At 50.1% G+C, this 21,220-nt stretch overlaps 1 protein-coding gene across 1 annotated transcript in view; it reads right to left on the bottom strand.

The window, feature by feature from the left end:
• The window catches only part of LOC144790945 (solute carrier family 2, facilitated glucose transporter member 11-like), a 525,594-nt gene that overhangs the window by 448,603 nt on the left and 55,771 nt on the right, over positions 1-21,220 (bottom strand). The window contains exons 3-4 of the mRNA XM_078665571.1: positions 15,649-15,809; positions 14,043-14,167 (exon numbers count right to left, since the gene is read on the bottom strand). Of these exons, the coding sequence (XP_078521697.1) occupies positions 14,043-14,167; positions 15,649-15,809 (286 nt within the window). The remainder of the gene's footprint in view (positions 1-14,042; positions 14,168-15,648; positions 15,810-21,220) is intronic.

The following is a 21,220-nucleotide window of genomic DNA, read 5'->3' as shown; positions in this document are numbered from 1 at the left end:
GGACGACAGCCTGCACCAGGAAAGAGAGCCCAGCCGACAGCCACACCAGAAGATCAATAGATGTCATGGAGCTACTGATCATGCAGCTCAGAGCCCCCACAGGGCCACAACACCCACCGCCACCACCCTCAGGGCCGCCACCACCCCGGACCCCTACCGCCCCCCCCGGACCAGCACAGAGGCAGCGCAGACACAGACAGCAGTACTTCAGAAAGCGCAACAGCCTCACAGACTTAACACCAGCATATGTCATTGCCCACTACAGGCTCAAAAGGACAACCATCCTCCGCATCCACAGGCTAACCATACCAACACAGCGAACAACCAACATCCCACCTCAGACAAAGCTGCTGTCCATCCTGCACCTGTTGGACTCTGGTACCTTCCACCCAACAACTACCAGAGTCGGAGGAGCCTCACAGCCAACCCTATCAAAGTTCTTCAAACCTGTCCTGGATGCCATCATCAGCTTGGTACCCCAGTACCTATACTTCCCCCACACTGCGCAGGAACAGTTGGAGACCAAGCGAGGCTTCTACACCATAGCTGGAATCCCACACATGTTGGGGGCAAACAACTGCACACATGTCCTACTTGTTCCCCCTTCCGACACTGCACACAATTACCGTAACAGAAAGCACACGCATTCCAACAATGTGCAGGCAATAGTGGACAACTGGGGACCCTTCACCAACGTCGTCGCCAACTACCCAGGCAGTGTGCATAATTCCTACATCTTCCAACAGTCCATCATCAATCAGCTCTTCCAGGCTGGCACCTACGGAAATTCACTGCTCGTTGGTAAGTACCAAATGAACACACCACACACCTCCAATCCACAATCATGCAACTCACAACTCTGGGAATGCACGTCACAAAGTCACATAGAACATGCCAAACAACATGCCCAGCCACCAGACATGACAGTATAACTTACTGTGGGAACCTGGGTGAGCCATGTACATAAGCCATCAACAGCATGGCACCTCAGCCATACATTAGCAGCATGTGGGATGAGTTGGAAACAAGGCATGTGCGAAGGAGGCAAGTGACCCATGAATGGGAATGTAACAATGCCAAGTGTGCCGTGGATGTGATGGACCAACTGCAGTATGTCGACCACACACATTTCCATGTCAACATACACTGCTGCTGTTTGGAGTGTAGTGGACAGTGGGTGCAACCATGTCACCCCAGCCAGTGTGGGAGATCACGGAAATGTAACTTGTGATGTCCCCCCCTGTAAGCGCGTGCGGAATGGGCTGGTTTGACGTACGCCAGGCCAGCGTAGGGGTGTGAATAAAAAGCATCGTACCTCCCTGTGAGCGTAAACGGAGTGAACAGGCATACGGCAGTACAGCGTAGGGGTGTGGCTTTTCCACATATGGATCTGGGTGTGGTTAAGTTCAGGCCTTGCCAAGGAAGTGACTGATGCATGTGTCTCTGTTGTAGAGTCTGTGCCACCCGTCCCGCAATGGACAATGTTGCTATGTGGCATGCTCCTGGGGTGCAGGCTCGGCTGAAGGGGTACATGAGGGAGTGCATGCCCGCCGGGGTCAGGGATCACACATGCCAACTGTTGTGTGTGTCTCTATCAGTGCAGCATGCGCCAAATGTCTACCCACAAACACGTGGCGAGTTCAGCCAGGCAGGTGCTCTACATCTGTGTCAGTACTGTCCTTATAATGGGCCTACACACACGTGGCCGGCCACCTTTAGCGCACATCATCACTGTGTCGTAGTCAGGCTTGTGGACATGCGCAGACAGGCATTACAATGGTGTGCCGTAGGGGTGCAAGTGATGCAACCGTGCTGTGAACACTAGTGACTATGCTTGAGGGGAGGGAGGAGCAGCAGTGAGGCTACGTAATATACATTGATGGCGCTCATTTGCAACAGGCAGTTCATGTCATACAGGAATCACTAAGTCACACATATCACACACCAATGAACCAGTGAGCCTGCCAACACATCATGCGGTGCGTAGTCTTGACTCCTGTCTCTCTGCACTGTCACAGGTGATCAAGGATATGCACTCTGAACTTGGATGATGACACCCTTCCAAGCCCTGAACACAAAGGCCCAGAGGCAGTACAATTTGTCCCACAAATGCACTAGGGGCATCGTGTAGCGCACATTTGGCGTGTTGAAGTCACATTTCAGGTGCCTGGACCTTACAGGCGGAAGGCTTCTGTACAGCCCAGACATCGTGTGCAAGATGATCATTGCATGTTGTCTGTTGCACAACATATGTGTACGCAGCAATGCCCCATGGATACAAGTGCCAGATGGAACGGACGATGATGATGAAGATGAGGCAGATGGACCACACCACACATTGTGACGGTCCTTGACAATCAGGGGACAGTACGATGAATGACCACAGGCACAGCATGAGCAAATAAATGCATTCCAAAAAAACATTTGGGCGTGCATGTCACTGATCTGTACAGGCACATCACTCAGACAGGTGTGGGTGGGACATGTAGTGCTTGCAATTTTGGAAATTGGTAATGGATGGTGGGTGAGTCACCTCTGTGTAGTGCGACTGTTTAGGGCGTCACGTGTTAGAACTGCCAATTCTGTGTGTCACAGTTGGAACGGTATCCCACTCTTCAACATTTCACAGTGTGTCCCATGTATGTGTTCGCATTGGTGCAGGTTACATACAGAATGCATGTCAATGTGCATTGTGCCTGGGGCGTGGCTTGGCGGGCGAAGATGGCGGTCGCAGCGTTGTAGAGCTCCCGCCGGCCCAGACATAATTTGCTTATTTATCCTGGCCCCCGAGCCCGCTAGCTGTACTATCTGTGTGGCGATTGTCCCTGGCGGCGCCTGGATCTCTCCGGTGTGCCGAGTTATCCTTCCTGACGTTCCGGTGGGCCGAGGTCGTCTGCGGCGAAGTGAGGCCTAGTATCCATTGGCGGAGCCGGGACCTCGATTTTCAAGGTCAGCGGCCGGCGGCCGGTGGTCGGACCGGCCGGGCGATTCCCCGGCCCGTGATTGCAGCACCGGAGGTTGGGGGAGCCACAGCGGTGCCCTGTGGAGCTGCCTTGCACATCGGGGTGGCCCCCGGATGACGCGGGGTCACTGAGGCCTGTACGGACCTCGGGCAGCCGGGGCCTCGAGTTTCGCGACCCCGGGCTGGCCCGGGCCCGGATTGCGGTGGGTCGGCACTGATCGTCCCTGGTGTTGGTGGGGCCGTGGCCGTGCCCTGAGAGACCATCCGACGAGTGGAGGAGGTGCCTGGGGAGGCGAATCACTGCTGAGGCCCGTATACATTGCAGGCGGCCGGGGGGGCCCCGTCCTTCACGCCCGGGGCCTGGCCCTAGACCTCTAAGTGGAGCAGACCGTCGGCGGGAGCTGTGTGGCCGAGGCCCTGGCGAGTGGCTGCGCAGCCTATTGGTGAGGCTGGGGACTGGTCGAAGGCTCACCGCAACCGTGAGTGACACACCTGGGACCTGCAGGGCGGTTGGAGCCAACTGTGGGGCTGCGAGGCAGTGGGCCACGAGACTGGACATAAGTGGTGGCCGGAGCGGGTGGGGCGGCCCTAGACTGGTCTGGACTTATCTGGTGGCGTGTGGACTGGTCCGGTTGGGGGGCCCGCCCACCGTCGGACTTCGTTAGAGCCGCGGCCGCCTTTCTCCCCACCCCCAGTGTCGATTGGGGTGGACCACCTTTGGGGCACTGAAGAGCACGGCCAGACGTGGATACCCGGGGTGTTGTGGAAATGGAACTGTGCGCAGAAATGACCAGGGGAGGAGGAGGCCCGCCCAAGCAGGGTCCCATCGACTAATTTACAGGGCCCAGTGGAGGGCCCAGTGCGTCCAGTGGCAGCAATGGAGCGGTGCCGGACAACGCGGCGCTCATGGCGGCAATCACTCAGTCCAGAGACATGCTGGACGCCAAGATTGGGGCGGTAGGTGTAGATGTAACAATATTGCGCCAGGACCTGCGAAATGCGGTAGAGCGGATCACGGAGACGGAGTCCAGGGTCTCGGTGGTTGAGGCGGACGTTGGGACACTGAAACGGAAAATGGCAGAGATGGAGCACGTCCAGAAGACCCTCGCGTCTCGGGTGGAAGATGCTGAAGGGCGCGCACGCAGAAATAACCTCCGCTTTATAGGATTTCCAGAGAGATGCGAGAAGGATGATATGGAGCAGTTTCTGTCCCGGTGGCTGGAGAGCTGGCTCCCACCGGGGGTTCTGTCCAACTGCTTCGTGATTGAGCGTGCGCACCGAGCCCTGACACAGAGGCCGCCGGAGGGTGAGCGTCCTAGACCAGTCATTGCCAGACTTTTGAATTATCACGACCGAGATGTTATACTGCGAGAGGCGAGAACTAAAGGCTCCATCTCCTATGAAAATCAAAAGATCATGATTTTTCCCGACTATACGAAGCTTGTGCAGTAGCAACGCCAGTCCTTTGCGGCAGCCAAAGCCAAATTGCGGGGCCTGAAACTCCAGTACTCCTTATTGTACCCGGCTCGCTTGCGGGTGGTGTATCAGTCCCGGGCCCACTTCTTCGACTCCCCAGAGGAGGTCTTCAAGTGGACGGACGAAACGGTGAGAATCAGGCCACATGCCCAGCCGGGTCTGGACCCGGGTGGATCGAGGGGATCGTCGCAGGAGCAGGCAGACCGCCCTGCTCGGAAGGGGAGGCATCGGAGGTCCCGATCACGCAAGAGATCCGCCTCTGCTAGTGCAACGCAGACCAGTGGGACAATGGAATCCGACCACTCTGACAATGGCCGTTGAACTCTGGAGGGGTTCTGCCCTTCTCTATTGACGTATCGCCTTGGTTTGCTGAGGGTTCCATAGTGGGACTGCCTGTTTGGGGGTGCCAGTGATGCGGAACTGCCGGCTCTGAGAAATACCCTGGCCGTATGTGGCATCGCAGCTGGGGTTTGGGAGGCGACTTAGTAGGGGGTCATCAACCTCCACAAGTTGTGGGAGTTGTCTAGGGGGGGGTGTGATCTTAAGGTTAAGGGGTGTTGGGATCCATTGGCATGGTTGGCCCTGGGTCCTCGGTTCTGGGTCCGGAGCTGTCCATGCCGCGACAGATACTTCAGTGTTTCATGAGGTATAGGGGTGGGGGGGTTGGGGACAGGGGGAGGTGAGAGGGGGTTTGTTTGGGGTGGTTTGGGGCTGGGGTCGGGAGGTGGTAGCTGTTGCTGCCTGGGGGTTCAGGGGCGGTTGGGGGGGTCGCACGTGCTGTTTTCTGATGTACTGAGTGAGATGTGGGGTGTGTGGGGGTGGCGCAGAGGGTCTGGTTGGGGTGATCACCTTCACAATGGTTGAACAGACTACTATGCTTCCTAACGAGTCCCTGCGTGTAGTAACCTGGAATGTTAGGGGGATGCTCGATAAGATTAAACGTGGGGCGGTACTGCGCTGGGGGAAAAGGGAGACATTTGATGTACTTTTGCTTCAAGAAACGCATATGCTGGGTTCCAAGGTCCTCAGCCTACAGAGATTTGGCTTCCAACAGGTCTATCACGCCGGATTTACTAGAGGGTCCAGAGGAGTTGCTATCTTGGTGCATCGCAGGGTGGCTTATGTACATGAGAAACAGTGGACAGACCCACAGGGTCGATTCATTTTTGTCAAAGGAATGGTGGGTGCTGAACCGGTGGTCTTTGGCAGTGTGTATGCCCCCCCCCCCCTCTGCAGTGGGCCCTGTCAGAGAGGCTGTTTACAATATGGGACGACATCCCAGAGTCATTGACGGTGGTTGGGGGAGACTGGAATGAGGTAATGGATGCCTGTATGGACCGTCAGAGGAGACAGGTTGTGGTTGCGGATGTTCCCCCCTCCGTCTCACATACCAGGCTGCGTGCAACGGTGGAGAGTATGGGCTGGGTGGATGTGTGGCGTCATATGCACCCTGCGGCGCGTGAGTTCACGTATGTGTCTGCGGTACATGGCTCTTTCTCGCGGTTGGATTATGTGTTTATGCCTGGTGCCTGCTTGAGTAGAGTGCGGGAGGCTGCAATATTGCCAAGGGGGTTGTCTGATCACTCCCCAGTTGTTGTCAAGATAGAGCTTCACACAAAACGGCAGCCATTCCGTTGGAGAATGTCCTCGTGGCATCTACAACAACCTGAATATGTCCACCACATTCGGGAGGCGATTGACCATTACTGGCGAGATAACCTCGTGGGCGATGCCGATGAGGTGGTGGTTTGGGAAGCGATGAAGCCCACAATACGGGGGGTCGATATAGCTTGGTGTACGGCCGCCCGCCGGAAGCACCGGGAGGCCATTGCCACTGCGGCCGCGCAGGTTGGGGCCCTGGAGCGACGTGGCCGGGGAGGGGGCGATGAGACTGTGATACAGTTACTCCTGCAGGCACAACAGTCGTATGCCTCTATCTTACACGACGAGGCTAAGCAGGCGTGGCTCGCCACGCGGAGTAGAGTCTACCAGTGGGGAGACAAGTCCTGTATGATGCTCCATCGGCTGTGTCAGTCTAATCTTCGGCCGCTTGCGCTGCCGGGTCTCACTGCAGTGGACGGGTCGGTGATGATGGACCCGGCCCAACTAGCAGCTAGCTTTGCCCGATACTTCGAAGAGCAGTATGCCCCACGAGACTGTCTGGAAGCAGATGAGGTAGCCAAATTTCTTGATGACCTGCCGCCGAAGGCTGTCTCTGATGAGGCTAGGACGGCACTTGACGCTCCGCTCACTGCTGAGGAACTTGGGGAGGCCCTGGGACAACTTAACACCGGTAAAGCGCCCGGGCCAAGTGGCTACCCGTGTGAGTTTTACAAGAAATTCCACCTCCTGTTGGGGTCTCACTACCGACGTGCACTTGAGGCAGCCCGGACTCGGGGCAAGCTGCCATCTGATTGGCGCCATGCGGAAATTGTGGTGTTTCAGAAGCCGGGTAGGCCCCCCGACAGGCATGACTCGTATCGTCCCATATCCCTGCTGGACATTGAGGCCAAAATTCTGGCGAAAGCTCTAGCAAACCGCCTACTTCCGTACATCGCGGATCTGGTCCACCCCGACCAGGCCGGATTCATGCCTCATAGAGCGACACGCCATAACATCCGGCGGGCACAGGCAGCGGTGGACGCCATGGGGACTTTGGGCGAACAGGCGGCCTTGCTGTTAGCAGACATGGACAAAGCCTTCGACTCTGTCAGCTGGGCATACCTTTTTGCACTCCTGCCCCGTCTCAATCTAGGCCCGGTGTTTTTGTCATATCTTAAGCTACTGTATACCGACACCACAGCCTCGGTACGGGTTGCTGGCGCCATATCTGAACAGTTTCAGATTGGTCGGGGAACCCGGCAGGGGTGCCCATTGTCCCCATACCTGTTTGCCCTGGCTATGGAGCCCCTCGCATCTTGGGTGCGCATAGATGCACAGATGCGTGGGTTTGTGTGGAGTGGGGATCTGACGGACAGGATTGCATTGTATGCTGACGACGTCCTATTCTTCCTCACGGACTTGCAACGCTCAGGTCCCCGAGTCCTAGACATCATGCGTATCTTTGGGGAGGTTTCCGGCCTTCGGCTGAACCTACACAAGTCTACTCTGTGGGTGCTGGGGGGCGGAGCCATAGCAGACCCCTGGGCAGCAGGACTACGGGTGGCATCTGACGGGCTGAAATACCTTGGGGTGTTTCTCTCCGAATCGCCAATCATTGCTTGGGATCGCAACATCGTGCCTGTGTGGGAGCGAGTCCAGGCTGATGCCAAAACGTGGTCCAGAATGCCCCTAACCATATTCGGCAGATCCGCAATCTTCAAGATGGTTGCGCTCCCACGCCTGCTATATCAGCTGCAAAACTACCCCTACCCTGTTAGCCCGCAGTGGTTTCGGCAGGTTAATTCGGTGCTGGGCCGCTTCCTATGGGCTGGAGGGGCGGCCAGGGTGGCGCTCCGGACGTGCTTTTTATCCACCTATTGTGGTGGCCTGGCCACCTCCGATCTGCTGTCCTATTACCAGGCCTCTCAGTTGCTTATTCTTAACGAATGGTGGTATGGTGATAGGGGGGACCCGGCATATGCTTTGGCGCGCTCGCTCATGGGGGACAATACGCTACACACCATCTTGTACTCGGCCCGACTGCGGCGGACACTGCCGTCTGTCACGAGGGTGGTCTTTGCTGTGTGGAGACAGGCGTTGCGCCGGATGGGCTGGTGGGGCAAACTGACGGTGGAAACGCCGCTGTGGCATAACGGCCTGCTCCCGGAGCTCTCTACTCTGGCCGGGTTTGAGGGATGGGAGGCCATAGGGATTTCGTTGCTGGGCCAGGTCATGTCTGGAACTACCCTCAAATCGTTTCAGGAGCTCAGTGCGGAGTTCCACATGCCTCAATCCCAGTTCTTCCGCTATCTACAACTGCGTCATGCACTCACCCCCAGTATCGCTCACTTGGAGTCTCTCCCCGAGTTTAGTCCGGTCGAGGCGAAGGTCTTTATGGGGGACCTGGAGGATAGAAAGGTCTCCTGTATCTACCAGACGCTGGTCACTCACTGCTCCTCTACATTGCTTTCCCTCCGGGCGGCATGGGAGGTGGATGTGCGTCCCCTAGACGAGGATGATTGGAGGGAGGCCCTGGAATCCCCGCGAGGGGCCGCTATAGCCATGCGGCTTCGGCTCATCCAATTTAAGTATCTCCATAGAGCCTATTACACCCGAGAGCGACTGTGGAAGGCGGGACTGATTGAGTCTCCGGAGTGTCTGCGCTGTGGGGCCACTCCGGGCTCGCTGTTGCATACGGTGTGGTCGTGTGCTAGACTGTCTGGCTTCTGGAGGGGTGTATGGGGCTGCTTGTCTGAGGTCCTGGGTTGGGATCTCCCCCGCACTCACCGGTTGGGGTTGCTGCATGTCAAGGAGGGTATTGGCGGAAACATCTACAAACGCCACTTACTGTTGTTAGGACTTGTTGTGGCTAAGAGAGATCTGGCCCGGGCATGGAAGGGAGAGAGAGCCCCCCCCTTGTCTGCATGGAAGGCAGGACTGGACTATTACATGGGGCTTGAAAAACCGGTGTTTGAGGCAAGGGGTTGCCCCCGTAAGCATTTTAAAATCTGGAAGCGGTGGGCTGATTACAGGGGGCTGTCGTTGGATCCTCCAGTGGAACGAGAGGAAGACATATGAATGAGATGTGTTGCATTGGCCTATGTTCTGTGGCATACCTGTCGCACCGCACCTCAGTTTTACTCGTAGCTTCATACACACGTGCGTGGGGGCGGGGAGGGGAAGGGGGGGGATCTGGGGGGTGGTGGGGTACGGGGAGTTGGTGGGGCAGGGTTGTTTTTCTTGAGCCTTTCTCTTTTTATTGATCGGACAATTGTGCATGCGTAATAAACTGTGCCATAACTGTTGGTGGTAATCTCCTGATTGTGGAGAGCCATAATTTTCTCTTGCCTTAACTGCTCAATAAAATCTGTTGTGAAAAAAAAAAAATGTGCATTGTGCCTGTTTGTGAGGGGATGCCTATCTGATGCGGGGCAATGGTAATTTGTTCTACATCACGGCTGTGGGGTTGTGCTCGTACATTGCCATCTAACCGTATTTTTTACTCTGCTTTTATGGGGCATTTCCACGGATGACGCGTGGAAATCGCAGGCCTGTCGCTTGTTATCGCTGATGTTTGTATCGCGATTGGCCTCATCGCTACTATTTTCGCGTTGGTGTTTCGCATTTTTGCGGCGTCATGTTGACTTGAGCGCGGATATTTGATGCGTTGTTGTGTGCCTATCGCATAGTACCTCCGTGTTGTGAATACTTTGTTAACACGGCATAATTTTCCCACGATGGACTGCAATATGAAGAGTTGTGTTAAGCTAATTTTGTGGTACTTATCATGCGTTCTTGAGAATATGCCCCAGAGTGTTTTCTCTGTGCACATCTGGGTCATTCTACATTCTACACTCTCTACCAGAGTACTCCGCACATTGTTTTCAAACCCGGGTGGCCCTTTGGCAGATGGCCCATGAAGTCAGATGTTTACACTGGTAGATCAATGCAGAGTCTGCTGGTGCAAACATTACACTGGTTTGGTAGTGCGGGTGCTCCCACAATATCCTAAGGTGAGACCAATCTGAAAACTCTAAATAAGGGCAAGAGTTTGTGAATTCTACAGTCTTAGTTTTTTGAGTTTTTCTGTTGATCCTGCTCCTTTTGCTTATTCCACCACAGATGCCAGCCACATAGTCTGCAGAAAGAAGGGATGGGGTCAGGAGTCTCTGGCTCAAGGAAACCCAAAACACAGGCACAGAGAAGGAAGATGCTTATGCACTCTACACTTGTTACCTGACGGGGGTAACACCTCGGTGCATCAAAAGCTTAGGACATGGTTTTAGACTACCTCTGCAGTTAAGAGAAAATTGAAGTCTCCTGTTGTTGGATCCAACACTCTCTCTGGGGTCACCCCAAATTCTTTTTTCCTCTCCTGTTTTTGCTTAATTTATTTTTGTTGGCCATATAACTCTGTACACTTTACCACTGCAAAAGTGTTTGTTCCTAAAACATGGTAAAATTGGCTTACACCAGATTGGCATATTTAGTCACTTATAAAGTAGGGTAAATATTCTCAGGGCTGGTAAATTACATGCTACTAGTAGGCCTGCAGCCCTTATTGTGCCACCCACTTAAGTAGCCCCTTAAAATATGTCTTAGTTGTGCCATTGCAGCCTGTGTGCAGTTTTAAACTGATAATTCAATATGGAAAAATAAACATATTGCCAACCCTAAATCTCCCTTTTTTAATACATATGTCATCCCAAGGAAAGGCCCAAAACAGTCCCCAGAGCAGTTTACCTTGTATTTAAAATGTTGCACATGTACCATGGGAAAACATTGAACTACCTTATTACATTTAATTAGTGATAACGTTTGTTTAGGAATAGGTTGAAATTTCATGTTTGGTGTCTAAAGAAATGTAATTTAAAATCCTCCCTAATTGTAAAGTTGGATTTTAAGTCCCAACTCTCAAAATGCCATTTTTAGAAAGTTTGTATTTTTTTGTCCTAACCATTTGGTGCCCTCAGCCTGTATCTTGGGTCATATGACTAGGTGTAGTTGGCAGTTGGTCTTTGTGTTTTCCTCCCAGACTGTCACGCGAAGGGAGACTAGGTGTTGGCAGGATGGGCCTTCCAGTCAGGATGAGAGGGGGGAGCTGTGCACAGCCCTACTTACATTTCAACAAGCCTGCTTCAGCACCCACACAAATAATTTCACATTGGGTTTTTGTGACTTAGCCTGGGCAGGGAGGCAAGAGGTTCCTGAATCTTTGGTTGGAGGAAACTCTAGAAATTTCTTTCACTTCAAATATGGCACCAGGTATATAAATAGGGCCCTCAGAGCCAATCTTCAGGCCACTTCTGGACCTCCATAGGATTCTCAGAAGACTGCCCTGTTGCATGTGGCCTGCTGCGTACTTCAGAGGACTGCCCTGCTGCCCCAAGCGGACTGCCCTGCTGCCTGAAGTCTTCCCTAAATCCTCAGAAGGCTGCTTTGCTGCTTGAGACCTCCTTTCCTGCTTGAACCCAGGCCCACCAGAGTGCTTCCAAGGGCTAGTTTGCTGGACTCATATTCAATGCTTCAGGGACACAAAAAGCTCCAACAAGTTTCAAAGTGCACTCTGTGCCAGCCTGAAGTGAGTACTGTTCCTCCAGCTGGTGCCCCGAGCACTGGCCCTTTGGAAGTGGGATAAAGATGCCCAACCAGCTCAAATATCAAACTATGAAGTTAGAAACTTTTCGGCCAAAACGTCCTCTGAGAACTAAGAGGAGACTGAAACCTACCTGCTTGCCAATCCACCTGAGGTGCATCGCCAGTTGGCCTGCAGCTTCATTTCGCTGGAGATTTTTCACTTTCAAAAAAGAGCCTAAGTCTGAACATGAAAATGTTAATTGCAGATTTGATTAGTGGCTCCTTGACAACCACGCCTCTTTCTTGGACACCACTCGCTGCCTTGCTCCACAGAACTTTCCCTTCACAGATATTTTTCTCAGAAATTTCAAAGGTAAATGGGGACCTGGCCCGATCCACCTTGTGTATCTGAACTGCATTCCATTGTGGTCAGTGGTAACTTTCAACTTTGTCCCAGTCTCATGCTACTAAATGTTTGCGGTTGGCGCTAGATCTTTTAAGCACTAGATTGCACTTAAATCTTTTTAAATTAATAGCTCCAGTTCTACTGATTGGATGTTTGTTGTTTTAGTGTCAAATCATTTATCAAATATTACAATTGTTTTTAAATAGTGTAAGATTTTTCTTGTGTTGTGTTTTCAATTTATTACTGTTTGAATACAGCATAAATACTTTACACATTGCTTTTAAGTTAGGCCTGACTGCCTTTGTGCCAAGCTTCCAGATAGTTAATCACAGGTTAATTTAGTAACTTGTTGTGCTTCACTCTGACAAAGATTATGGCTGTTGCTTGAGTAGGGTTTCCTCCCCATCAACCACTGCCCAATTCTTGACACCTGTCCTCCGACAACCAGTCTGGCTCGTCATAAAGGTTTCATCTAGGAGGTTACCTTCATTCTCCATTTTGTATATTATCCCTACAGTGGAATTCCAAATGGATTCCACTGTGCACACAGTCAGCCATGATCCATGTACTCCTTTCTCCCTTTTTGAATGGCAATGCTAAGCAGGGAGTATGATGAGGCCAGTAGTCAAGCAGGCCAGTACCCCCGAACAGATAGGTACCTAATGTCAACCCCTCATTACTAAACACTATCGTCCACATAGGTCCTTCATGTAACCAGAGTCTACGGGTTGCGCCCATCACTAGGGGATAGAGGGGGTCTTATGTAGTACTAGGTTTAGTTAATTGTTATGCTCATTAAGCTGGGTTGAACTACTAAATGTAACCACAACTGTGCCAACATGGTTCCTGTCATTATACAATCACTGCTGTATAAGATGCTGACTCTCACTATTTTCAGATATGTTGTTACCAAATGTGATCCAAAGCACTCACCGATGTGTCTGTTGTCAAATGGAATGCTGCATTTAAAGATACCCAATAAACTGTGTTTAAAAAAAGTCAAGCAGGTCAGTAGACATCTTTTCCTCCATAGGTTACAGGTAAGAATGGCTCTAGTGCCATATTAACAAATTGCTGCCACCACTGACACTGCTACAGCCAGGTGAATTAACAGTAGTCATGCTTGATTAAGGAAAGTGCACTTAGTGTTCCACTCTGAACCACAGATCTCCTCTCTGAATCATAATTCAGGATACATTAGACCTTCACTTTACAAGTGTGATTATTGGGGGCATGAACGCAAAGATAAAAAGTAAAAAAACACCAGAACCTAGCTAGTTGCGTAACTCAAGGCAGAGGTTCCCTGCTCTCAGAGCCATACTGAAGATGTTCACATCCCAACAATCTGGTTTTATGTGAAAATCTATGAGCATTTGCACCGTTTCTGTCCTGCTATGCTCTCTATGCATATATTTCAGGGTGGCTCAAGCTTCATGTTGGGAGGCAATGTTGGTGCAGTGCTTGAGTCAACTTTCATCGTAAACATTTTTTACTCACAAAAGTTGATCAGCACTGCAATTGCGAAACACCACACTACCCACCTGTGGGAACCCTCGCAAACATGTGGTAAATCTGGGCCCATGAGTTTTCTGGAGTATCTGGGTTCCACCTTTTCTGTGGCTCAATCAATGGAGAACCACTGAGATGATCTGTGTAATGCCGCATCTACAGCACAACTGAAGTCACAGCTCCTCAACCAGTGGTGACCCAGGTACAGGGACTCTCTTAACAAGGGACACTTATAGGAAAAAGGCCATTGGTGTTAGGGCCTATAAAAGGCCCTGCCCAGAGTAATATTTACCTACTCTGAGGACATGGTGACCCTAAGGGATCACAATAGGAGGATTCCATGGTGAATAAGAATAGTGAATAGGATTTCTCTATCAACTTGGACGATTTATAATGTGGACAGTGTGGGTCAGAAGAGGAACTAATCTGCCTAGTATGGCATTTCAATATATTCCTGCTTTGTATGCAAGCACCAAGGGCTCTCAGAACTACTTGAGGAGAAATAGATACCTGTATAGAGGCCAAGGAGGAAGCGTCCAATCAGAAGCATCTCGAAGGACTTGGCAAGCTTACTGCAGCCCATGATCAGGGAGGCTCCCACCAGGATTAAATTGTTCCAAAGCAGACACATTTTCCTGCAATAACAGAACAAATTGTGAGAGAGGACTGCTCTACATTCTAGCAGACAGAACACACGGAGAGCTGGCAGGCCCATAATATAGATCCCTGTGCTCCCCAACTCAGCGTTAGAATAACTTAAGAATCTTAGCACTGATTTTGGTCTGATTTTGCAGTGCTGCAAGACTTCAGCATATGCCCGTGACTATGTACAAACTGGGCCACAAGATATTTGCAATGAAACCTAGTACAGACCAAACGGCTTATGTATTTAAGGAAACCTATTAGATTTGTCTTATTGTACATTAATGTGCCGTGGCTACAAGCAAGCAAAGATCACAGCTCATTATGTGCTCTGCACAGAAGCAATGGCACTGCCAATGACAGCATACACAGCTGCCACTCCTCCACTGTCAAATAGTGGGGAATGGATGAGCATAGGTAGGGACCAGAAGAAAGATTTGTAGAGGTGTGGCCTAATTGATTGGGATGGAGTGGATAAGCCGCACAAGTGGCAAGGATAGGACAGAGTAGAAACACATATGCACAAGAAAGGAGGCACAGAAGTGGGAACAGCAAGATGGATCATGGGAGATCTCCCTATGGAAGGGAGGAGCAAAGCAAGGCAGGATGAGGAACAATTGGATTTCAGGTTTCCTCAAAAAGGTGTAAGAACATTGCAGTGACAAGACACCTATTAAATAGGGCAGGGTGGAGTATGAACCTGAGACTCGTAAAGTAATTCTCTGAACTACCATGGACACAAGGGGATGAGGAACAGCTCACATATTCTTTTAACCTTTTTAAACTGATAACTTACGTCAGACTACCTATTCAGTGCACATGAAAATTTCCCTATCAATAATGTAATGTAATTAATGTAGGGAAAGTTTTCAATATCCTTGATCATCATGGACCTTGAGTCACCAAAATACTTATGGCAGCCTGTCGTTGACCCATATGCCAATAGTGAGGGGTTGTGAGGGGTTGTGGAGTACCCGACCATGGGTGGGATGGAGGAGAAAGAGAGACGGGGCAAAGTTAAAAAGCAAAGGACAGCTGATAAATTGGTTGAGAAGTGTAGACGTCGAAAGGAAGTGAAGCAGAAGGGCTAAAGATAAAAAGCAATGGAGATCTAATTAATTGGTAGGATGGGAAAATTCTAGATGAGAAAAAGGATGAGGCTACTGTCCTTTGTATGTATTCATATGATTGTGTGAAACATACACAGGACTCAAACCAATCTCTGATCTGTCACACACGTTTGTTCTTTTAGTGATTGACCACAATTCCTGTCAAATATTTGAAGCTTTTATCCCAGGCCTGTAGGTCAAGAGTGTCCATGCTACATGTTAACCATTAAGATTCTCCATTTGTCTCTTTGGTTATCCTGAAAATCTGACATGTTCATGGCCAGTCTAGACAACAGTTGGACACTCCTGCATTCGATGGTGGCACAAACAAGTATCAGCACAACTGTGCTTGAGAGCAGGCATACTTTCCATATTTCCTTGAGAGGTATCCTGCGGCCAGACAACCAATGATGCCCCCAAAACTAATGATTGACTCAATGGAGGTCCAGATCAGGATGAGGGATCGGTGGCTGATCGGGGAGCTGTACCGGGTAGCCCAGGTCTCGTTGATAAATTTCTTGATGTACTAAAATAAAGAGAGAGTTAATACTTAAATATTGTCCATCACTGGCGGTCTAGTCCTGTCCTTCATTCTCTCTCTTTTAAACAAGTAATAGTAATAATAGGTTAGGGTGTGTCTATCACACACACATTTATTGTTAAAAAAACACTTTCATATTTTAAGAAGGAAAAATGAACTCAGCTCACACAGTCATAATGTGGAATAAATCTTGTTCAGTGGAATCCATAAAATCACAGCAACATAATAATACAATCCATTGGCAATAAAGAGTTTGCAATAATATAAAATACCAGTTCATGCATCAGTTTATACAAGTTTTCATACATAAATGTATGAGCTCAGGGGTTGGACATCATATTGCGTGCTCAGATGGCAATTCTCAAAAACATGCATGTGCGGAAAGCCAGCTCTTCATCAGCCAGAGTGAGTAACCACAAATAAGCATTATCCAGGCTAATAGACCTGTTCTTTTTAAAAAAATGGGTTTAAAAGCCACTTAGTGTACTTTAAATAATATTTACAAATAAACAAATAATGTAAAGTAGATTGGCCGCGCACACCATCACAAGGACAGGGTACATGGGCAAGATTGCAATGGTAACCAAGAGGAAAATATAATGCAAATGTAACAGTTGCTGCTCTTAGGTGAAATAAAGGCTTCTTCCCAGTGACTCATAGGTAAGGTGAGATAGATAGGTAGGGGATGCCTATGCCGTTCTATAGTCATGTAGCCGAAGGCAAGAAATTTTTTAGATTCCATACCAATCCTTTCTGTATTGTATAGTTAATAAAGTGCACTTCAGAGGTAAGTTTTATGCAGAGTGTGAGAACTTGGCCTGATATGTGATGTCCACTATTCTAGTGGGCACCCTGTATCAGTCCAAACAACCCTTATGGTGATGGTTGTAAAGTCAACCTTATAGACCAGCTATCCTAGTGGTAGCATGGACAAAGCGGTAAACAGCCATAACAACGCGGGCATTACCCCGCGCTGCTATTGCATTGCTGCTTTTTCAACGCAAGTCGTTACAACGACTTGCTCTAGAGGGCGCTGTTGGATAGGAAACAGTTTAATGTTCTATTCCAACACCTTCCCTACTGTAACGTGGGCTGGAGTTGGAATAGAAAATTAAACTATTCCACTATCCAGCGCTTACAGCGCAAGTCGTTGTAACGACTTGCGTTGTAAAAACAGCGTTGTAATGGCATGCGGGGTAAAAGCCCGCGTTGTAATGCCTTACAACCGACAAAGCAGTCTTAGGCTAACACCTCAGAGAGCATGTGAAACCAATTGTTTTACCAACAACAATCCCTTGAATACCAAATGAAAGGACACCACACAAGGTATATATCAAATATATATGTATTTATTACTAACACAACCCCTCTGCACTCTTTATGAGGTCAGAGTTCGAGATACAGCACAAGTTACTCAATAAGCATACTATAAGTTGCACAAATACAATTCTGCCCTAGGGGCCTCACGAACCATATACTAAAGAAGTGGTATAAGAACCACTTCAGGAAAGGTGAGTAGGCCTAGGGCCTAGGAAATCGCTGGGGCTTCACTGATCAACCAAATGACTGGAAGTAGGAGACCCACAGGATGCGTGTGCAGTGTCTAAACACACAAGTGAGTTACCATAGAGAGTCAATGGGAACTTAAGAGTTACAAAGTAGTTGATTTCGGACACTTCCGGGTGGACTACGGGAAAACCCAGTTAAACTAGGACACTTGGATAGTTGTTACCCACGGGAGCACCAGAGTACTCGAGTTAACTCACCCAGGGAAGCCGGGTGCCTAGGTGTTCTTTTGTGTCGGGTTTCGTCGTCGAATCCTATGGAGAGCTGCAAGAAGATGCTGCAGGCGACCAGGAGGAAGATGTCCGGGTGGATCCAAGGGTGGATCGGAGTCGAGAAGAACCTGAAAGCAGAGGGGACAGAGTCTGGGTCACTAGCCAGTGACCAGGAAGAAACCAGGAAGGAACCAGGCGATGTCGTGATGCAATCAGGTAAGGATATGAAGCTTGTCTCCGCAGCCACATGGACCAGGAGGTGTCAGCGATGACCAGGAGCTGGATACGGACTGTCCCACAAAGGATCTCGCTGTTGGCGGCATCGGTATCCAGATTGGACCCAACAAGCCTTGGCAAAGACAACCCACGCAGGAAGGGAATATTGGCTTCTGTTCAGACCAGCAAGATTTGGGGAGCTTCCCCTTTACAGGAAAGCAGGAGCAAGCCCAGAGCAACCAGGCAAGCAGTGTTGTTTCAAAGTGATGTCTTCAGGAGGGCCACTAGCCAATTAGCAACAGCGAAGATGCGTCGAGGAGAAATTCAGGCACTGGCCCCACGCGGCACTCGTGTAGTGTGGAGGGCTGAGCTTTGGTGCACTTACTGCTCGGGGTTGGAGCTTCTCAAACCCCAATGCACAACTTCGAGGACACCTCAGAAGCTGCACAGTTAGCAAAAAGCAGGTACTGCAGTGTGTCTGGTCCCACGTCTCTCGTGTCCGCCATGGGTCTCAGCTTTGCTGTGGATGTGGGTCGGAGTCAGAGAAGTCTGGAAGTCCAGAGGCTGTGTCGCTAAGTCTTCCGGATCTGGCTGGAGTGTCAACAAAGCAAACCGGCAAGTTACTGGTGGTGCCTGTTTGCACAGGGTGGTCACTCCTTGACCACAAGGGAGATTCTTCAGTCTTCTAGTTGCAGTAGAATGTCGAAGGTCCAGAGTTTCGTTTCAGAGTTTCAGTTCAGGATAATCTAAAGTCTTTAGACTCAGCTCCTAGCTTTATACTAATCTAAGGGGCTGGATTACCTGCTAGGTCCCTCCTATGGGTGGAACCTGGGAAGGGGGTGGTTACACCCCTTTCCCTTTGTCCAGTTTCGCACCAGAGCTGGGGCAGGAGTGCCCCAGCAAATGGTTTGAACCGGGCTATGCATGGAGCACCTTGTGTGCCCCAGGCAGTGTCACATTTCATTCAACCCACCCTGCCCCAATACACTACAGGCTGTCTGGGGAGGTGCCAGCACCTCCCAAGACAGGAAACCTATTGTCCAGGCCTCCCCTGCTGGAGTTTCGTCCAGCAGCAGGATGTCAGACTCGTGTCTGTGGCAGCAGCATCCATTTTGTGATGCTGAGGCTCTGTTTAACTTTAACCGGGTAAAGCTACAACTACATGTCTTCTCCCTCTAGAATGGTGGAATGCTACCCCCCCCCGCCAGAACTGGCGGGGGGTAGTATTCCAAAGCGTATGACACCTTACACAACATGTTTTGATAAAGCCAAACCAAAGTTAGCATTAACCGCGAGGATTATAATGCACTTACGAGTATATGGTATGTCTATATCCTAGAACAGCTATAAGGACATTGTTCCCTGCCATAGGAATGACTTATGGGTATATATGTGTCCATATATAATGGTAGGCATAGGAATACTATACCTAAGCAAGGGGTGATTACAGAACCTTGCCCCAGCTGACTGATCAGCCAGTTGTGTCAGTTTGGATGGCCAGCCAGGGGTGGCATAATACATGCTGCAGCCCCTGGTAGGCCTTGGATGCACCTATGCTCTGGGTACCTATGGTACACTATACAGAGGCTCACAAAGGTGCCCCAATACCCAATTGGATATGTACCTAAAGTATATGGTATGAATTTAGAGAGAGAACAGCTGGGCTGTGGGTCTGATTAGCAGACCCACAGCCACAATAAAGTCGAAAAACCAGTGAATCAGGGCAAAAAGTGGGGGTGACCATAGGAAGCAGACCCTACTCTCCTACACAGAGTTTCAGCTGTACTGGGATTTAGGAAGATACAACCTTTATTAACACTACATAGGCTTTGGTACACTCCAGACATCCAAGGGATAACCATCCCTTTCTCACACTTAACACAGTCACTGATAATATCTCGCCTGGTTCTTCCAGACTGATAACCAGAAAAGAGCAGGGCGGGCACTTATAAAATCTTCGATATAATTTAAAGTAAGTTCCCTGTGGCAAATTAATTGTGGAGTAGAGATTGGGACACCCAATAGCTTCCTGCAAAATATGTTCTCTTCCTGCTGAATGCAGGAGCTATTGGTAATACCCCAAATCTCAACTCCATACGTGGCTACTGGGACACATTGTGATTTACAATAATTTTATATAGCTAAAATAGCACCTGTACTCTTTGGGCGAGGAAGGCTAAGAATTGAATTGATGGCCTTTGCGAACTTGCTCCTGGAGTGAGCCATATGCTCAGTCAATGAGCCGTTCGCAGCAAAGACCACCCCTAGGGGGGTTAAGGTGCTAGTAGTCGTCAATTTTTGACTGTCCAGGGTAATAGAGCTAAGCTGGCATTTCCCAGGGCCACACCACATTATAAAATATTCTTTAGAATTGACATTTAGGTCCAGGCTATCCATATGATTAACAAAAGTCTGTAGTAAGATGTATGTATGTATGTATGTATAGGCTTTCTTATATAGCGCTATAACTGTCACCCGATGGGCATCCTGGCGCTTAGACTGTAATGACACATACATGATGTTTCCAGCATTCGGTCCATTTACATTGTTCTGGGGAACAGATAGGTTTTTAAGGCTTTTTTAAAAGAGTGGAGATTTTCCAGACCCCTCAGGCCCAACGGAAGGGAGTTCCACAGTCTCGCTGCGGTGAACCTGAAGGACCGGCCACCCATCCGGGACCTCAGAATCTTGGGTACTACCACCAAGTAAGCCGAGGCTGATCGGAGAGATCTGGGCGGGGTGTACCAGGAAAAAAGATCCTGCAGAGGGGACGGGCCCTGTCCGTGTAGAGCCCTAAATACCAGGCACAGTGCTTTAAAATCAATCCGTTGGGAGACTGGCAACCAATGGAGGTCCCTAAGTGCCTTGGCAGAAGAGTCCAGGCGTCGGCGTGAGAGGGCCAATTTGGCGGCGAAATTCTGTACCTGTTGTAATTTTCCAACCAGAGTAACTGGTGCCCCCAGAAGCAATGCGTTACAATAGTCGATTCAACTTAAAATTATGCTCCGCACTACCTCTGGTCTAGCCTGTGCAGGGAGCAAGGGTAAGATCTTACGCAGCGAACAGAGCAGTGCCATGCAAGTGGCCACCGTTCTATTCACTGATACATCAAGCTGCAGGCTGGAGCTGAACATCACCCCCAGATTGCGAACGGATTCAGCAGACAGGCTGGTGCCTTGAAAGTCAAGAGGCCAGAAGTCCTGTGGGAGCGGTCTGGGGGTACGATCCAAGGAGCAATGCAGCACCTCGGTTTTCGAGCTGTTAAACTGCAGGGAGTTGTTGGCCAACCATTCAGCCGTGGTGCTCATACAGCGATGGAAGACCTCCTGAGATACCCCATCCTTACCCTCAAACGAGAAGATAAGTTGGGTGTCATTGGCGTAATTGGTGACTGTTAAGCCA

This window comes from Lissotriton helveticus, chromosome 11, assembly GCF_964261635.1.
Source record: "Lissotriton helveticus chromosome 11, aLisHel1.1, whole genome shotgun sequence".
NCBI lineage: Eukaryota > Metazoa > Chordata > Amphibia > Caudata > Salamandridae > Lissotriton > Lissotriton helveticus.
Note: the sequence above shows the minus strand (reverse complement) of the source record. Positions and strands in the feature narration are given on the sequence as shown.